This window comes from Brachyhypopomus gauderio, chromosome 20 (assembly GCF_052324685.1).
Source record: "Brachyhypopomus gauderio isolate BG-103 chromosome 20, BGAUD_0.2, whole genome shotgun sequence".
NCBI classification, from domain to species: Eukaryota; Metazoa; Chordata; class Actinopteri; order Gymnotiformes; family Hypopomidae; genus Brachyhypopomus; species Brachyhypopomus gauderio.
In genome coordinates, this window is record NC_135230.1 from 4,858,813 (window position 1) to 4,877,113 (window position 18,301).

Consider the following 18,301-nt stretch of genomic DNA (forward strand, 5'->3'; position numbering starts at 1 on the left):
AAGAGACTTGAACACTAGAAGCAAAATTTTGAACTCTATTCTAAAAGCCACTGGGAGCCAATAAAGTGAAGCCAGTACAGGAGTGATATGTTCCTTATTAACCTCACAGCAGCATTTTGTACCAGTTGTAGCTTGGCAGTCAAGGAATGGCCAACACCAACATATAGTGAGTTACAATAATCGAGCCTTGTTGAAATAAAAACATGAATTACTTTCTCCAGATAAGAGAAAGATAAAAATGGCTTGATTTTGGCTAGTTGTCTTAATTTAAAGAAACTAGACTTAACTACTGCATTTACCTGCTTAGCAAATTTAAAACCATCATCAAATATTACACGCAGGTTTTTGACTGATGACTGGGTAAAAGTCTGCCAATGTCCCAGGTTCCATTGGGGGCTAAATGCTGCTCTGTCTTGGCCAAATAAGATAATTTCTGTCTTGGTCTCGTTTAAGTTAAAAAAATTAAAAGCCATCCATGCTTTTATTTCATCAAGGCAACTCAATAAAGTAGTCAAAGCTGTGCCATCCTGTTTCTTTAAAGGTAAGTAAATCTGGGTATCATCAGCATAACAATGAAAGGAGATACCATACTTTCTAAAAATGGCTCCCAAAGGCAGCATATACAACGTAAATAAAAAGGGGTCCAAGATTGATCCCTGAGGAACCCCACATGAGAGAGATGCTGCTAGTGACAAAAACTCCCCACTGCTAACCACAAAACTCCTATCTGATAAATATGATCAAAGCCACTCGGGGGCAAGGCATTTAACTCCAACACAACATTCCAAACGCTCAACAAGGATATTATGGTCAATTGTGTCAAAAGCAGCAGTTAAATCTAAAAGAATAAGAACAGCACACTCACCAGGGGCTGTAATTATCAGTAAGTCATTAAAAATTTTCAGAAGGGCAGTTTCTGTACTATGGAGTGCTCTGAAGCCAGATTGAAAAACCTCGTAGATATGATTTTTGTCTAAATAAGATTTCAGCTGTAGAAATACAACTTTCTCTAATATTTTCGACATAAATGGAAGTTTGGAAATAGGCCTAAAATTTGAGAGCACAGATGGGTCCAAATTGGGCTTTTTGATTGTTGGACAATACCTAGGGACAATCGCTGTGGATAAAATACTATAATAATAATTACAACTTCAGGCCCTATAATCTCAAAAACCTTCTTAAAAAATCGAGGATCCAATACATTGAAAGGACAAGAACTCATATTTAATTGGCCAACAATTTCCTTCAGCTGCATAAAAGAGACAGGCTCAAACTGCTCAAAGACAGTAGGGCTAGTCACTAAGGCAGGCGGGACATAAGAAAGACACTTAATAGTAGACCTTAAATTTGTGATTTTCTCAATAAAAAAATTTGAAATTTTTTTCACAAATATTTAGGGAGGACTTAAAGCATACAGGATTATTGCCATTCAGTGCAGCGTTAATAGTATTAAATAATATATGTGGTTTATGAAAAATACAGATTTTTTTCTGCTTTCACTGTCTTTTGATACTTAAAACCATTTTTCTTTAAGTATCTCATAATGTGACGCTGAAGGAGGAGGCACGACAAGCGTCGGACAGTGTAACATAAAACGTTTAATTCGTACAAAGACACGTGTAAGCTCCGTGCGGAGTGCAAGCATACACAGAAACTCTCTCACAGGCACGAAACTTTAGACAAAGACGAGCACAAGACATTGCATGAGCGCACATTAAATAGGTGGTTAACACATACCCTCGTGATCTCGAGACAAGGCACAGGTGCGACTACGAACACGCTCACAAACAACCCACACCCACGGAAGTACTAATATGGACATAACAGCACGTAGACAACGTAGCAACACACCCACAGGGAAGGGTCCGGAGCTGTGACCATGACAGAACCCTCCGCCAGGGGCTCGCTACTCCCGGAGCGTCCCGCGCAGCTGGAAAGCCCCGAACCTACACCGACGGGCAGGTCCGGAACCGCCGGGATCACGAGCCTCCGAGAGCCGTCACCCCCGACGGCGGGAACCGCCGCGAACAGCTCTAGTACACCCTCCCTGGGAAGACAGGGGAGAATACATTAAACAATGGCACAAGCACAGACACGCACACTGGAACATTGAACATACAGAGCACCAAAGGGAACAGGGGGTTCGGGAGAAACACGGGGACAGACAGACAGACAGGTACTGGCAGCCATGACAACATTCTGGCTGCCTGCCACAGAGCTAGTAGTGGAGCGACCCCTCCTGGGTCAGGCGAGGCAGGCGGGGCTGGCGGAACAGGTGGCGGAGTTCCTCCGGTCCCTGGAGCCGCGTTTCGAGCGCGCGTTGAGCTGCCCGGTGCTCCCGTCGACTGTGCGCCCGGTGGCCTCCCTCGGGGAGCTTTAGCCACCTTCTTGGGCTCTACCGGAGTCCGGACGCTGTGCCGCGCGCTGGCGGGTATCCGTGGCTTCTCCAAGTGCGCACCGAACCCCCACCTCGGACTGCTGGCTACGCCGAGTCCCTCACGCACTCCCGGAGTCACCGGCGCTTCACCCCTCGATGTCTCCATCTCCTCCTCGTCCTCCTAAATACTCCGGCCCAGGGACATTGGTTCCTCCGCGGTTGTGCAGCGGGACCAGTCCATACTGCTCCCTGCTGATGGGGACCGAGGAACCTCCTTCCCTGTGTGGAGGGTGGCCCCCGAACACCCAGAGGCGCTTTCTCCCTCCTCGCCGAGCTCCGAGGGTGATGAGCAAACAGACGGAGGGCGACTGACGTCCTCTTCTCCCTCCCCATAATACTCTGTGGGAGCGGAGTAGATGGAAGGGGGAGGACTGACGTCTACCTCCGCACCGTGGTGATTGGCGGGGTTCGGACGGCCGGATGGAGGTGGACTAACATCCTCCTCTCCCTCCCCGTAACACACCATTGATTCCGAGTGAACGGATGGGGGAAGACTAACCCCCTCCTCTGCCGCCTCGGGGTGCTCGCTGGAATCGGAGTGGACTGACGGAGTTGGGCTGAAGTCCTCTCCTTCTCCGTAGTAAACTGTTGGCGCGGAGTACACCGACGACGGGGGACTGACCCTCTCCCCTTCTGACGTCTGAGGAGCTGCAGACGTGGGGAAAGGGCAGCTGGCTTCGCCCTCGCTCTCCTCGTCCGAACACACGGAGGGGGGGAAACTCTCCTCCTCTCCGGAGTCCTCGCTCTCAAACTCATATTCGGGAGGAGTGAGGGCAAAGGTGCCTACCCCCACCACTATGGGCTCATTGGACTCCTCTTCTGGGAATGCCGGGGTCGGGGCGAAGCGCCTCTCGCTCCACACCCTCTCAGCGGCCAGTCGGAAGCATTCTGCATCCGACTCGTGTGCGGCCGCCTGAGCTTGACGCAGCAAGCTGGCACACACCGGGTCCTGCTGCATCTCCTCATCCGGTACCTGCAGGTCGCGGCGACGCGCTGGGGAAGAGGCGTGACGGCGCTTAGCCTTCTTCTTTCCCTTTTTCCTTGCAGCAGTGTACCTTGGCATCCTGTGGCTCGTCTTTTTTACCGGGTAAATTTTTTATTTAAAAGATAATAAATTAAATAATAAATTTAAGTGGAGCTATGATATCCAATAAATTACTACAGGTAGACTGAAAAGCTGCCAGTAAATCATTGGGATCATGGTGTTCATAAAATACATTACAAGATTCAAAAGTATTAAATGCAGCAGTATATAACAAGGTCAATAGTATGCCCCTGTTCATGAGTAGGGTCCTTTACTGACTGAACAAAATGAAAAGTATCCACAAGATCCAAAGATTCTTTGGTCAAAGGTTTGTCTGGGCAACATACATGAATATTAAAGTCCCCCATAATTAAAACCCTATCGTGCTTGAGCATAAAATCTGCCAAAAAGTTTGAAAAGTCATTCAAAAATTCCTTGTTGTATTCCGGAGGACGGTAGATTATGGCACAAGCAATTGGATGGAAGCAGTCCAGCTCGAATAGCAAAAGTTCAAAGCTGCAGTAGGACATGGCTGGCAGATTTCTGCAGCTGATATCCTCTCTAAAGATACATGCTACTCCACCTCCCCGTCCAGTACTTCGAGGTACATATAAACACAAGCAGGCTGCAGACAACAGATCGCTAAAAACGCTCACCAGCATTGGTCCATGTCTCAGTTATACACATCACATCCAGCGTATGCGTAGTAAAAAAATCATTAAGGATATGTGCCTTATTACTCAACAATCTGGTATTTATAAGGGCTATCCTTGTGAGAGTTGCTGGTGAGGAGACAGCCATCTGGGGTGCCTACAGGGCAAAGATTTTGTAGATTCGCTCCTCTCCCACGTCATCGAGCAGAGAAAACTCCAGGAGTCCACTTCACTTCCTCGGAGTCCACAAGAGTTTTGAGCCAGACAAAAGCGGATCTCGGAACATAACAATAAGAGCAAGCTGAATTCGTAACCACCTTATGTATCTGAATTTCAGAGCTACCTGGTAGCTGGATTTTCAATTTCACTAGTAGTCCCGCACATTTGCCATGCCGTCTAAAACGACCCTTCCGCGAGAACAAGCCCGGTTCCTGTAACAGGTGACTAGGTATTCCTGCTAAGAAAGAGAGGGCGTGAAAATTGCCAATTGTAGAATCCTTGTTCAGAGATACCAGCTGCAGATCGAATATCCAATAAAGTTTGGCAATCATAAACTAAAATTGAGTTGATTGATTTCTAATGCTAAAAACAGAACAAACACTAGCCAAACTAAGAGCAACAGACGGCATGCCATGTACACCGGCGCCATCTTGAAAAGTGCAATCCATCTAAAATGAGTGGAATCAACACAATCCAGGAAGCCTGAGCAAAATCCTGGTGAGGCCTTTTACTTTCTGAACCTGGAATTGACACCTCTGCGACACACACACACACACACACACACACACAAACCCTGCTGCACTCACACAATTGCAGACACACAAAGCCTGCCCCACGCACACACATGCAGACTTAGTCGCACACAGGGGTGCGACTTATACTCCGGAGCGCCTAATAGTCTGGAAAATATGGTACGCATATTGAGAAACAGCCATGGCAATTTCACATGTTCGTTACTTTCACACTGCAATAAGGCGCTCTGCTACTTCTGTACCACTGAAAAAATAGAAAAAAAAAGTTTCAACATAAAAAAAATTACAACTGAGAAGGGCTAAAAAAATGCCATCAAAAAGAAAATCATATTCTGCAGATTACAAGCTGCGAGAGAAATTTGCGAGGGACTGGCGAAAAGCGGAGGTTAATCTTACTGCAGTGAAGAAAACTAAAAAAGCTAATCGTGGGCTAAAAGCTAGGTGGCCACAGCTAGAGGAACGAGTTCGCACATGGGTGCTTGAACAACGTGCAGCAAAAATCCCCCCCCCCCTCAAAAAATGCGACTTATACTCCGGTGCGACATATATATGTTTTTTTCTTCTTTACTGTGCTTTTGACTGGTGCAACTTATACTCCGGAGAGACTTATAGTCCGGAAAATACGGTAGTTAAATTGCACAGCAGAATGCTTTGTGTTAAGATTAAAACATTGACATATTATTTTAATAATGGTTTGTCTTAATGCATTACTTATCATATGAATTGTATCTTATAAACATTTCCAGCTTTGTTTAATCAAAATATTTGTAATAAATTGTATGTAATTTCATTGTATGTAATTTTAAATTGTATGTAATTTCACTCTATTTATAAAAATGTCAGTAATAACCAACCATGGTGATTATTTTCTACTGCGTGGATCAGATGTGCACTGAGATCAACACTGAATTTTCTCTAATGGAAATATGTCCTAACATACCGTCTATCTCCCCTTTGAGTCATTTGCCCAACAGCCCATGTCACAGTACACCTGTACAGGTGTTTCACCTGCAGGGTAGATGGTGTACACTTCACTCGGCGTTTGGCCTTTAGCATAGACATCAGAGCAGTCTGTTGGAAACAGATCCTGAGAAATAGGGGTGCTTCCCACCAGCAGGGGGAGCACTAGAACCACTAGAGTCATGTTCTGTGGAAACATACAGGCACATTGTGAAATATAGTTATGGTCAAAAAAACAATTAAACTGATGTGATGTTCAACTACAACTGCACCCTAAGAAACAATTGTATATTTGTGTGCTCAATTAAATTAAACATTAGCATTAAATTGTTTGTTTTAGAAGAGTTTCAAGGAAACCTTTAGAACATAAAAATGTGTAACATAGCCAATTTAAATGAAGTCAGTGCCAGGTAGAAGTCTAGATTACAAAATGATATAAGAAAGATGAAAACACTGAGACCTACTGTCATTTCAGCCTAACGCAGAGATCTACAGTCTGGAAAGCAGTTTAATGCAAACTCAAATGTCTGTTTAACGTGAAGGGTCTGGACCTGTGACAAAAATAAAATGCAATTAGTTCTATAAACTAATAGTCAAACTTGCGAGGATGTGCTAAAGTCATAAATGGTGCTGCCTCATACTAGCTTACATTGAACAAAAGAAATTTCGGGAACTTTAAAGGTAAAAGTAACTTACCTGTTAGTGTTTCTCTCACCCTGTCCCAAGTGTTCACACTCCCACACATTTAAACCTGACCATCAGACCCCTCCTAACTACTGTGTTTGCTTTGGGAAATTCCTATAAGATAACATCATGGATGGAATGTGGACACCTTTAGACCCTCTTACTGTATGCACACACAAATATTTTGATCAGATCAGAACAGGGGTGCCCACAAGTTTTCAGCTTGCGAGCTACTTATAAGAAGAGCAAGTCAGAAAGATCTACCTATTTATTTTTTAGTGGCGTGTGTCAATCATCATTGGGGGGAGGTGCAGCGATGTGTGTCGATCGTTGACCGGGGGGGTGGCGAACGTAATTTGCTGACAAGGGACGTTTGCGTGTGTCAAACCCTAGACGTCAGATTGGTTACCATGTATGTCAATCAAAATACAACTGTCAGTGTAGATGAACAATAGCCTGTCATTCATCCACTGCTTATTAATGTCATGCGATCTACCCACACTTCCTTCGCGATCGAACCACACTTCCTTCGCGATCGACCTGTAGATCGCGATCGTCGTAATGGGCACCCCTGAATCAGAATATTTGCTCAAAATTTGTCATTCATGATTGCAACATCGTAACAGTCAGCTTTAGGAATATGACCTTTGAACCCAAACTCTACACTAAATGGCTTGTTCTGGACAGTTCTCAACTTTACTCTGCAGAGGCAAGTGAAATTTGGCCTTTAATATCATCAGAGGTGTTTATATGTACTTTATATGTTTATATGTACTGTTGGCCATCTTCATCCAAAACCATCTTTTATAAAGGAACTTGGATTTGGCCACCAATTGTTGTCTTGGTTACTCACATGTACAACTCGTTGCTGGTATATGAACCCAGAGCTCCTCACATGTACAACTCGTCTTGGTATAAGCTACTGAGGGTGCAGATGCAACTCAAGCATCACCAAGTTCAATCAAATTCCATTGTTTCCTCCCAATAAGTTTTCCATTTTAGAAAGGCTAACTTAGCACAAAATGGATCAACACTGTTTCAACCACAGTTAGCCACTGCAGTTACGTTCACACAGGGGCAGTCTTAGCATTTAGCTACGTATGTTAGCTATAACTGCCTTAGAGATTCACACACAACCTCCAGATCAATGGGTTGTACTGACCTCAAATAACTACATAAAAAAATATTGTAATGACTAGGCCCGCCCCCGCCTGTCAATCTTATTCAAATGTACTTTTATGCCCTGCCTCAAGTCTTCAAGTCTTGTCTTGTCTTTTTTTGGTGTCTTTCTTTTCCTGTCTAGCCAGACCTTTTTTGGTTTAGCTGTTTCATGTTTGTCTTTCATTATGTTGTGTATTTAGTCTCCCTTGTTTCTGGTTTGAATGGGGGTTATTTGTAAAGAGGGAGGAATAAGTTTTCTTATGGTTATGTTACATACTTTGGAAATATGCGGTCCCTGCATGAAATCTGATTCCACTTTGAGATGTTATGCTTGGCCTACTTTGTTTGTTTCAGGATTATTCTCCAATGTTCACTGTGTTTAGTGTCAGTTTGTATCTGGCTAAGTGTTTGTGTTTTCTTTGTAAATGTATGCTTGGTTATCAAATGTATTTATGGTTTAGATTACTGTTTGTCTCCTTCACTGTCCGATGTTATTTGGTAATTACCCAGTATCCGTGAATGTTGGAAGTTTTATGTAACTGTTTGTAATGTTTAAATACTCATTGTTTATCTTCTGGTTGTTTCTTAGTAGTCCAGTTCCTTGTTTGTTTAACCATGCTTCGGTTTTTTTGTGATCCTATTTTTTTATTAAAGATCTCTGTTTGAGTTTTAATTATTATTAATGATATTAAAATTAATAATAATAATAATAATAATAATAATCCTCCACGTACATAGCACCTTTCAAAGTACCCAAGGACTCTTTACAGAGAAATACAAAAAAAACTAAGACAAGAACAAAACAGACAAATATAACAACAAAAACAGAAAGAAAACATAAATCCCATAGAACAGACCTAAGTTGAAGAAGGTATGATAAAATGTTGATTGAATAGATGGGTTTTTAATTGAGCCTTGAATGTGTTGATAGATAGTAAGAGATGGAGAGAGAGGGGAAGAGAGTTCCAGAGGGTTGGGCCCGGGCCAACTAAGAGACCAGAGTCAGATGATTGAAGCCAGCGAGTAGGGACATAGCGGTGCAAAAGATTAGCCAGATATATTGGAGCCAAGCCAGAGAGTGCTTTATAAGTAATTACTAGAACTTTGTACTGGATGCAAATATTTATCGGAAGCCAATGAAGACGCTCTAGGACAGGTGTTATATGGTTGTACTTCCTTGACTGGGTCAGAACACGAGCAGCAGCATTCTGAACAATCTGAAGGGACTGAAGAGACTTAGAGGGGAGACCATAGAGGAGAGATGCAGTAATCTAGTTTAGAAGTGATAAACCAAGGTTTCAGCAGATTTAGGAGACAGAAATGAACGGAGGCAGGAAATATTGTGGAGTTAGTGAGCGAACGTATATGAGGTTCAAATGAAAGAGTCAGATCAAACAGAACTTCAAGATTACTTGCAACAGAGGATGAATTGACAGGCATACCAGCAACAGTAAGAGATGTATTGGCAAGGGAAAGGGCCACAGACTTATTACCAATGATAAGATACTCTGTCTTATGGGTATTCAATTAAGGAAAATTTGCATGCTGCCACAGGTTGAGTTCATAGATTTGGTTGAGCATTTGGTGATGGATGGGGGTGGGAAAGGGGTATGAGAGGTTTAAAAATAAGAGATAAAGCTGAGTAGCGTCAGCAAAGAGATGGAAGTTTAATCCATGCTGCTGTATGAACTCACGGAGATGTAGAATATAAATGGTAAAGACTAGTGGTCCTCGCACCGAGCCTGGGGAACACCCTGGGCTACCGAAGCTAAATCTGATTTAGAACTGACATCTATTTGAAAGGTAAGAAGTGGACCAAGAAATAACAGTACCAGAAAAACCAAGATCACGGAGCCCTGAGAGCAGTATTGCATGATTAACTGTATTAATGGCTGCAGTGAGATCGAGGAGTTAGAATAGTGAAGCATCCCCATTATAAGAGGATAGAAGAAGGTAATTCAAGACATAGATGAGAGTGGTCTCAGTGCTGTGCCGAGCACGGAAACTAGACTGGAAAAGGTCAAAGAGATCATTTTATGGCATGTTTATATTCCATCTGAACATGGGTTAGCAGCACACCTCCATTGCGACTACACTTTGCTCTGCATGCTGTTGTAAACTGCCTCGCTCGCACCGTTCAACTGCGGCTGTTCCACCACCACTAATCTGAATCCACTCCCAACTGGTTGTGTTTCCTTAGCTGCTGTAATTCTGCAACGCTTGCCAACTGACTTGAGTGAGTGTGGCTCTCACCATATCACTGATATTTTGTTTATTCTATGCTACAATGTTGTCATTAATTACCTTAACGTCGCTAGCATGTTCCCCACTCCTGTTTGGCTACGTGCACCCACCGTAGCCTACTGCTTACCGCTTCCTAAAACCGCTGCTAGCGCTGCTGCTAGATCTGGAATATTACGCCAGGGTTGCCAACTCTCACGCATTGAGCGTGAGACACAAGCATTTGACCGTCTTCACACGCTTACACGCCACACATCCGATTTCTCAAGCCGAAAAATAAATCTAGTTTATTTACCTCTGATCCATATATATGATTCAATGAGTTACTAGTTACTCTGGCGCCAACCACTGGCGATCGATAGATCGTGATATAATACTTAATTGGTGTCCATTTTACAGCCCGCCCGGTAACAATTTACGTTCACCACCACATCCCCGTCGAGAACTTACGTTCTCCCTGCTTCTCCTGGTACCACTTTAGGATTACAGAATGTTCGGCTGAGGCCTAATTTGATGTTCCTCTGGTGTTCCTAAAACTGACCTCGCTGGAGACGCCAAATCTCTACTTGGAAAGGACTACGGCGACACTCAGTCTGTCATGACATCACGAGCTGAGCGTGGAGGGGACATGCGTCATATGCATCTGTCAAATCAGCGTAAATTATTTCATGTATTGTCCAATCACATTTGGTTGATCACCTCATGTTCACCTCGTGGACATCATGTGTATTGATGATTAAACGTATAAAAGATGAGAGTTCGGAATGGGGAATTAGCTCTCTCTTGCAGACGCCTTGTGTGTATGTAACTGAGATCTCTGGATTAATCCATACCTTGGTAACTAAATCATTATATTCTATTATCTAACCCAACTGCTTCTGACTTGTTATTGTATTCACCATTTAAGGGTTTTCAGAATTTCTAACACACTCCCTATCCAGTAAATCATATGTGCTACAGGAACTCACTCTGGACAATGGTATTGCTTCATGGAAAATTCATTTTTATTAACGTAAAGTGTTACCGGAGCGGAGCTCGGAGCGGTCGTTTTCTGCATGGTCCTAGCGCTAGATTCGTCGCTATTTAAATATTTCTTTTTAACCGTTAAAACTACAGAGGACCAAAACTGACTTTTGAAAAAGTGCCATCCCCCAGCCCCCCCCCCCCCCAAATTATGTCCATATGTACATAATGTTAAATGTACTAAATGTTGGCTTACATTTCAAAATATCATGTTTAGCTGAATAGACATGTTATCAACATCTTTTAATGTACAGTATGTAGGCTTACAAATTCATGTTTAACTGAATAAACCATTGAACACAAGTAACCTACATTTTATTGAGCATGTTTTTTTACTTCAAGTATCAAAGTAGAACAGCTTCTCAAGCAGTCATTGATGCATTTTGGAAACAGGAGATGAGCCCCTGGTCTAATGCACCCTCTGTATTAAGAAACCCTATCTCAAAGAGTGACTTTTTAGTCATTACTTGGGTAGCACGCATATGAGCCATTTTAATATAGATCTATCTAGATTAATTTCAAGATTTCAGTGAGATTAATCTAGATTAAAAAAATTAATCTATGCCCACCCCTAGTATTGACATTCTCTTCCTTACTAAGACCTGGCAACAAGCAGGCGACTACTTTGCTATAAATCAGGCGATGCCACCGAACTAGCTGTGATTTTTAATAGTAAAGTCAACATCACAGAAGTTAGTCTTGTACCTGTAACATCTTTTGAATATATTGCTTTTAAATTACCTGGTTCTGTAATTGCACTGTTACTCTATCGTCCTCCTAAAACTACTGTTTCATTCCTGTATGAACTATCTGAGTTACTCACACTAGCCTGTTCAATTTCTCCCTGCCATCTGCTGCTTGGTGATTTTAACATTCATGTGAACTCTCAGGACTGTAAACTTGCAAAGGACCTTATTGCTATTCTTGACTGTTTTCATGTTGTACAGCATGCTCATTTTTCCACCCTCTTTCCACACTCTTGATTTAGTCTGTTCTTCCTCCTTGTCTGTTCTTAATCTACACCCTCTCCTGTTCCCACTCTCTGATCATAAGTTGATCGTGTTTTCTGCTCATCTCGCTGTGTCCCGTCGTCTCGATGTGTCCCGTCGTTCCATTCAAAAGACGATTTCCTTCCGTAAAACTCAAGCTGTTGATCCTCCCCTTCTCATCCAGTCCATTTCTTCTGCCCTTCCTGTTGGCTCTGCACCTTCTTCTCCTGAAGCTCATGCTCTGAGGTTAAATTAAGCTCTCTCTGTCTTCCTAAATGCTCTAGCTCCCCATTTCCACCTCTGCTCCGTGGTTTACTAGTGAGCTCCGTACTATGAAACAGGTTGGTCGTCTGGAGTGACTCTACAATAAGTCCAAGCCGTCCATGCTGACACTTATAAACAACACATATCCTCTTATAAATATGCCTTACGCACCGCTAAATCAACCTATTTTTCTAGCCTTCGTCACATCGTCACAGCACAAACTCCCATCATCGCTTTTCTATGGTCATCAAGCTTTTTAAACGCCCTGACAGCACGTTTGCTGCTTCTTCTGAGCTCTGCAACACATTTTTACATTTCTTTAATTCTAAAATTGTAAACATTACCAGTTCCCTGTACTGTACTGCTGTCATCCCTTTCCTACCTTCTCCTTCTCACCCTCCTGACCTCAGTCCACCATCTTCTTCGTTTTCTGCTTTTAACACTGTTGAATCTTCCTTCATCTCTAACCTGATTACCTCATCCAAGAACACAACTTGCTCTCTCGATCCTCTCCCCACAACCTTAACTAAATCCTGTCTGCCTGTCTTGGTCCCTCATCTCACCGTCCTTATTAATCAATCACTGCTCCTTGGCCAGGTTCCTTCTATCTATAAGATTGCTGCTGTTACTCCTATTCTTAAAAAACCGGGCCTTGACCCATCTGACCTGAATAAAAACTGTCCAATATCTAACCTTTCCTTTCTCTCTAACATTCTTGAACGAACTGCTGCCAGTCAGCTACAATATTACTTTATATTAAATAATCTCTTCGGACCATTCCAGTCTGGTTTTTGTCCATTCCACAATACTGAAACAGCTCTAGCCAAAGTCACTAATGATCTCCTCGTGTCTGTTGATGTCGGTGCTTTGAACATTATTTTATTGCTTGATCTAAGTGCAGCCTTTGACATGGTGTGTCATTCCATTCTTCTGTCAAGTCTGCATGAACTTGGCATTGTTGTTATTGCCCTGGATTGGTTCTCATCCTATCTGACTGACAGGCAACAGTTTGTCACCCTCCCTGGCCATACTTCCTCAATCTCTCCTGTTTCTCAAGGAGTACCTCAAGGGTTTGTTCTTGGACCTCTCCTCTCTATGTACATCCTTCTCCTTGGACACATACTGCGTCGCTATAATCTGGACTTTCATTGCTATGCAGATGACACCCAGATTTACCTCAGCACCAAATCACTTCAAAATCCACACCTTTCTCTCTTAGAGTCCTGTCACTCTGAAATCAAGAATTGGATGAAACATAACTTTCTTATGGTCAACATTGATACAACTGAACTCATTCTTATCGGATCCAAATCGACCGATAAGAATAAAACTCAATAAAACTCCTCCTTTCACCCTCCACATTGATGATGTTTCTATCTCCCTGTCCCCTCTGATCCGAAATCTGGGTGTCATCTTTGATCCCACCCTATCTTTCACTGCTCACATTAACTCTGTCGTTAGAATTTCATTTTTTCATCTCCGTAATATTGCTAAAATCAGATCATCTCTCTCAGTCTGCTGCTGAGGCTTATTCACGCTTTCATTTCCAGTCATCTCGACTACTGCAATTCACTCCTATCGGGTATCAGTTCTTCCTCCATCCATAAACTCCAGATTGTTCCGAACTCTGCTGCCCGTCTCTACCACATCACCCCTGTCCTTCAAAGTCTCCACTGGCTCCCTGTCAAATACCTGTCAAAAACCTTCTTATCTATCTGGGGTGGGTTTCCCGAAACGTTCGTAGCGCTAAGTACTTCTTAACCTCGTACGTTTCATACGAGGTTACGAAGTACTTAGCGCTACAAACGTTTCGGGAAACCCACCCCTGAGCTACTTCTTCCCTACAAACCATCTCGCTGTGTCAGGTCTTCCTCTGCTGGACTACTAACCACCCCTACATTCCACCTCCAAGGTTTTGGTCACCGAGCTTTCTCTCGAATGGCACCTTGACTCTGGAACTCCCTTCTTCAGTTAAACATTCTGCTTCTCTTTCCACTTTCAAAACAAACTTACAAACATATCTCTTTACACTGGCCTATAACACTCCCCTTACCTTCAATACCTGACTCCAAACCCTTACACCACTGTCAACTCCATCTATACTGGCCTATAACACTCCCCTTACCTTCAATACCTGACTCCAAACCCTTACACCACTGTCTACTCCATGTATACTGGCCTATAACACTCCCCTTACCTTCAATACCTGACTCCAAACCCCTACACCACTGTCTACTCCATGTATACTGGCCTATAACACTCCCCTTACCTTCAATACCTGACTCCAAACCCCTACACCACTGTCTACTCCATCTATACTGGTCTATAACACTCCCCTTACCTTCAATACCTGACTCTAAACCCTTACACCACTGTCTACTCCATGTATACTGGCCTATAACACTCCCCTTACCTTCAATACCTGACTCCAAACACCTACACCACTGTCAACTCCATCTATACTGGCCTATAACACTCCCCTTACCTTCAATACCTGACTCCAAACCCTTACACCACTGTCAACTCCATGTATACTGGTCTACTTTATTTTACTCCATCACCAGCTTCCAATATGTTACCATACTTCATGACCTCTTCCCATTTACAGCTTTATTCTTATTGTCTGTTGCCTGTATTTTTCCATCTGTCTGTTCTGTTACTCTTAAATGTAAGCGTCTTTGGGTTCCTGAAAAATGCTATATAAAAATAAAGAATTATTATTATTATTATTATTATGTACAGAAGTAGCTGGGAGGCCACAACATGTTCAAGGATCTTGGAGAGAAATGGAAGAGTAGATATTGGGTGATAAATTTTAAGAACAGTATTGTCAAGATTCTGTTTCTGATAACAGGAGTGATGACAGATGTCTTTAAATCTAATGGAACGTGAGAACTGCACTTCCACCACAAAGCTAATAAAGGGAACATCAGACATCTAACATTTTTTGTCTGATCTGCATTTGTGGCGGATCAAAATTGTGTAGAAAATTTTCATTCATGTATTGTATGAATGCTAAAAGATCAGTCATACTGTCATTTCAGTGTGATTGTGAGAGATTCAAAGATTTAAAAGACAACATTAAAGACTAAAATGCAGCTCGCATGCAGTGTTTCTCTTGACTTGTCTCAAGTCACATTCTTTAAAACCTCAAGAGGCCCTCAAACCCTTCCAACATAATGCAGCTGCGCAACAATTCCTGTAATTACCTCTTGGTTTAATCATAATAACTCCTATGATTTCAACATCAACAAGAGAAAAAAATGTGTCTGGCAAGCAGGGGTGGAAAGTAACTAATTACATTTACTCACATTACTGTAATTGAGTACTTTTTATGAGTAATTTGTAATTTTCTGAGTAGTTTTTGAAATATGTAATTTTTACTTTTACTTGAGTACATTTTGACCCAAGTAGTTTTACTTCACTACATTTGAACGGCCTCAAATTACTAAGTAAAAAAAATATTGATGGTGAAAAATTAAATGCGGGCAGAAATTTAAACTTCGAGTCCCAGAACTGAAGGCCAATTGCATGGCCTTGCCTTGCGCGCGCCCTTTCCATTGTCTCATAAACAGGTTGTAATCTGGTGCACTTTTTTTCCAAAAGGATGAGATTGTTCTATCTTTAAATCTTCTATCTATCAGGTTCTGTGGGATCTGTGTGAGCGTTTTAAATAGTGGAATCCTGTGCGCATTTTGTTTTATTTTGAGATGTGGGATCCTGTGGTCATTTTATATTTTATTTTGAGTTGTGGCAACCTGTGGGCCTGTTGTACTTTTACTCGAGTAAATTTTGAGATGGGTAATTTTACTTTTACTCTGAGTAGATTTTAGGCAAAGTAATGATACTTTTACTCAATTACAATTTTTCAGTACTCTTTCCACCTCTGCCGGCAAGGCATTACAAGAGAGTAATAAGTAGAAATGAAAATCAGGTAAGCAAAATAATTAAAAAAACTCCTTTATGGTCTCTCACACAAGCTCAGATTATATTTGTTTATCTAAATTTTAGTTTGACAAAATTGTTTTGATCAGTTAGTGTACAGTCAGTTGCATATAATCAGTTGCATATAATGAATGTCATTGTACTAATACCAAAACAGCTTAAAACATCTATAAAATGTCCCAAGTCCCAAGATAACTGATATAATCATGGGTAAACTTTCACTTTAAGCCAAAGGTCTGATCTTCATAACAATGGACTTAAGACCATAATCAAAACCTTTCCACTGCGACCACACATTTCCAATGGCATAATGGGTGCCATCACGTCCCCACAGATAAATCCCATTGGGGTTAGTGTCGTGGCAAGCACTGTACCAAAACCCTCCAAGGAAAGATCTAGCGCAGTTCAACTCCTTATGAGTGTCCTGATCTTTGTCCAAGGTGGTGAACTTCATTCCATTGCCTTCATTCAGAGCATCTCCTGTGGTCAAGAGGAGCTGTCAGTATAGACATACTGTCCATATTCAGAACACTACCACATAATTGATGATGATGATAACTTTGCATGTTATCTAAGGAATAAGCATTTTAGTTATCCAAACATCATTTCTCTCCCCTCTCTTCCACCCCTCTCTCACCTCCTTTCTCTCTCTCTCTCTCTCTCTCTCTCTCTCTCTCTCTCTCTCTCTCTCTCTCACCTGCTCCTCCATTGATGAAGCCACTAACATGGAGTTTGTACCCTTCAGTTTCAGATTCCACAGAGAAAGAGGAGTACCGGGCATACACGGTTACTCCCTCAAAGTCCTGCAGGTCCACTCTCAGCTCATACTTCCTCTTGCGTGTGAGCTGATAGAGATTCTCTAATCCTGAGGGTGTGGGGCATGAACACACATTATTAAGCTGAAGTGAAAATGCAAACACATTATATAGAAGTAGTACTACTATTATATGAAGAAAATGTTCACTATTTTTAGTTGTTGAACATACAATGTATACAGTAAGTGAATTTACACATGAATGACCTTCTTACACATGACCAAATTGTTGTACCACTATAAAAAAAAAATTTTTTGTTAGGTAATGAATATGAATAATACATGAACATACATGCAAAGAAACACACATGAACGTATAAGAACACAAAGCTCCTGAGGGAGGACTCTGGGACAAACTGGGCCTTTCCTGTGTCTTATATTGACAATAGTTTTCAACTGTGACAAAGGCCGTAGGGGTTTTGAAAATGTTCTTTTTGTGACTTCTTCATATTTTTCATTCATGGTCTTTTTTTTTCTTTAGCAGAACTACCAAAGGTTGGCCTAGGTTTGTATTGTATTTCGTATTTATTATCCATTTTGTTTCTTTGTACAGTTTTCCTTACTATTACAACTTTAGTGTTGAACATAGTTCATTTGTTCCTGTGTCCCTGAGAGGTAATGCTAATGCTAGTGCGTGAGACGTATCTGTAAATTCTCACCCAGCCAGTATTCTCCATATTTGTTTCCAAATCCGTTCTTGTAGTGTTTCCATGGTCTGTAGAAATTCACACTGCCATCCATTCTCCTCTGAAACACCTAGTGTGAAAGTTGGGTTCTTCATGTCAGTGGAACCACAGGCTTTGAAATTCATTTGTCATAAACAATTTCACACCAGATTGTTTTTTGCAAATGTTAGCATTTTTATTTTATTATAATCATATATTGACTTAATGTATTACTTATTTAATTATGCATTACTTTATTGAATAAAAAAATAGAATAGGTGACAAAAATTACCCAGTTTGTCAGCTTTGTGAAATCAAAGTATTTATTTTTAAACAATATAATTTCATGTGAAGTTGCAGAATAATAATGACAGTAATAACAAATAATGGTGATTATTTTCTAATTCATGTATCAGATGTGCACTGAGATCAACCCTGTAGTTCCTCTAATAGAGATACGTCCTAACATACCGTCCATCTTCCCTCTGAGTCATTTCCCAAACAGCCCATGTCACAGTACACCTGTACAGGTGTTTCACCTGCAGGGTAGATGGTGTACACTCCACTCAGCGTTTGGCCATTAGCATAGACATCAGAGCAGTCTGTTGGAAACAGGTCCTGAGAAATAGGGGTGCTTCCCACCAGCAGGGGGAGCACTAGAGCCAGAAATACAATGTTCTGTGGAGAGA

General features: G+C 41.8%; 2 protein-coding genes across 3 annotated transcripts in view; both read right to left on the minus strand.

Annotated features, from left to right (window-relative positions):
• LOC143484645 (uncharacterized) overlaps positions 1-6,656 on the minus strand; it is a 12,537-nt gene extending 5,881 nt beyond the window's left edge. Inside the window, exons 1-3 of one of the 2 annotated variants that reach the window (XR_013122671.1) lie at positions 6,523-6,656; positions 6,291-6,377; positions 5,807-6,013 (exon numbers count right to left, since the gene is read on the minus strand). Coding sequence is in view for 1 of the 2 variants with exons in the window: in XM_076983497.1 (XP_076839612.1) it covers positions 2,559-3,500 (942 nt within the window). In the remaining variant the exon portion in view is untranslated. Of the gene's footprint in view, positions 1-1,558; positions 6,014-6,290; positions 6,378-6,522 lie in introns of those variants that run through there. The other variant, XM_076983497.1, reaches the window with a different exon arrangement.
• Positions 6,657-15,334: 8,678 nt separating this feature from the next.
• The window catches only part of LOC143484648 (microfibril-associated glycoprotein 4-like), a 4,752-nt gene continuing 1,785 nt past the window's right edge, over positions 15,335-18,301 (minus strand). The window contains exons 3-6 of the mRNA XM_076983502.1: positions 18,084-18,290; positions 17,607-17,703; positions 16,831-16,998; positions 15,335-16,613 (exon numbers count right to left, since the gene is read on the minus strand). Of these exons, the coding sequence (XP_076839617.1) occupies positions 16,357-16,613; positions 16,831-16,998; positions 17,607-17,703; positions 18,084-18,290 (729 nt within the window). The 3' untranslated portion in view covers positions 15,335-16,356. The remainder of the gene's footprint in view (positions 16,614-16,830; positions 16,999-17,606; positions 17,704-18,083; positions 18,291-18,301) is intronic.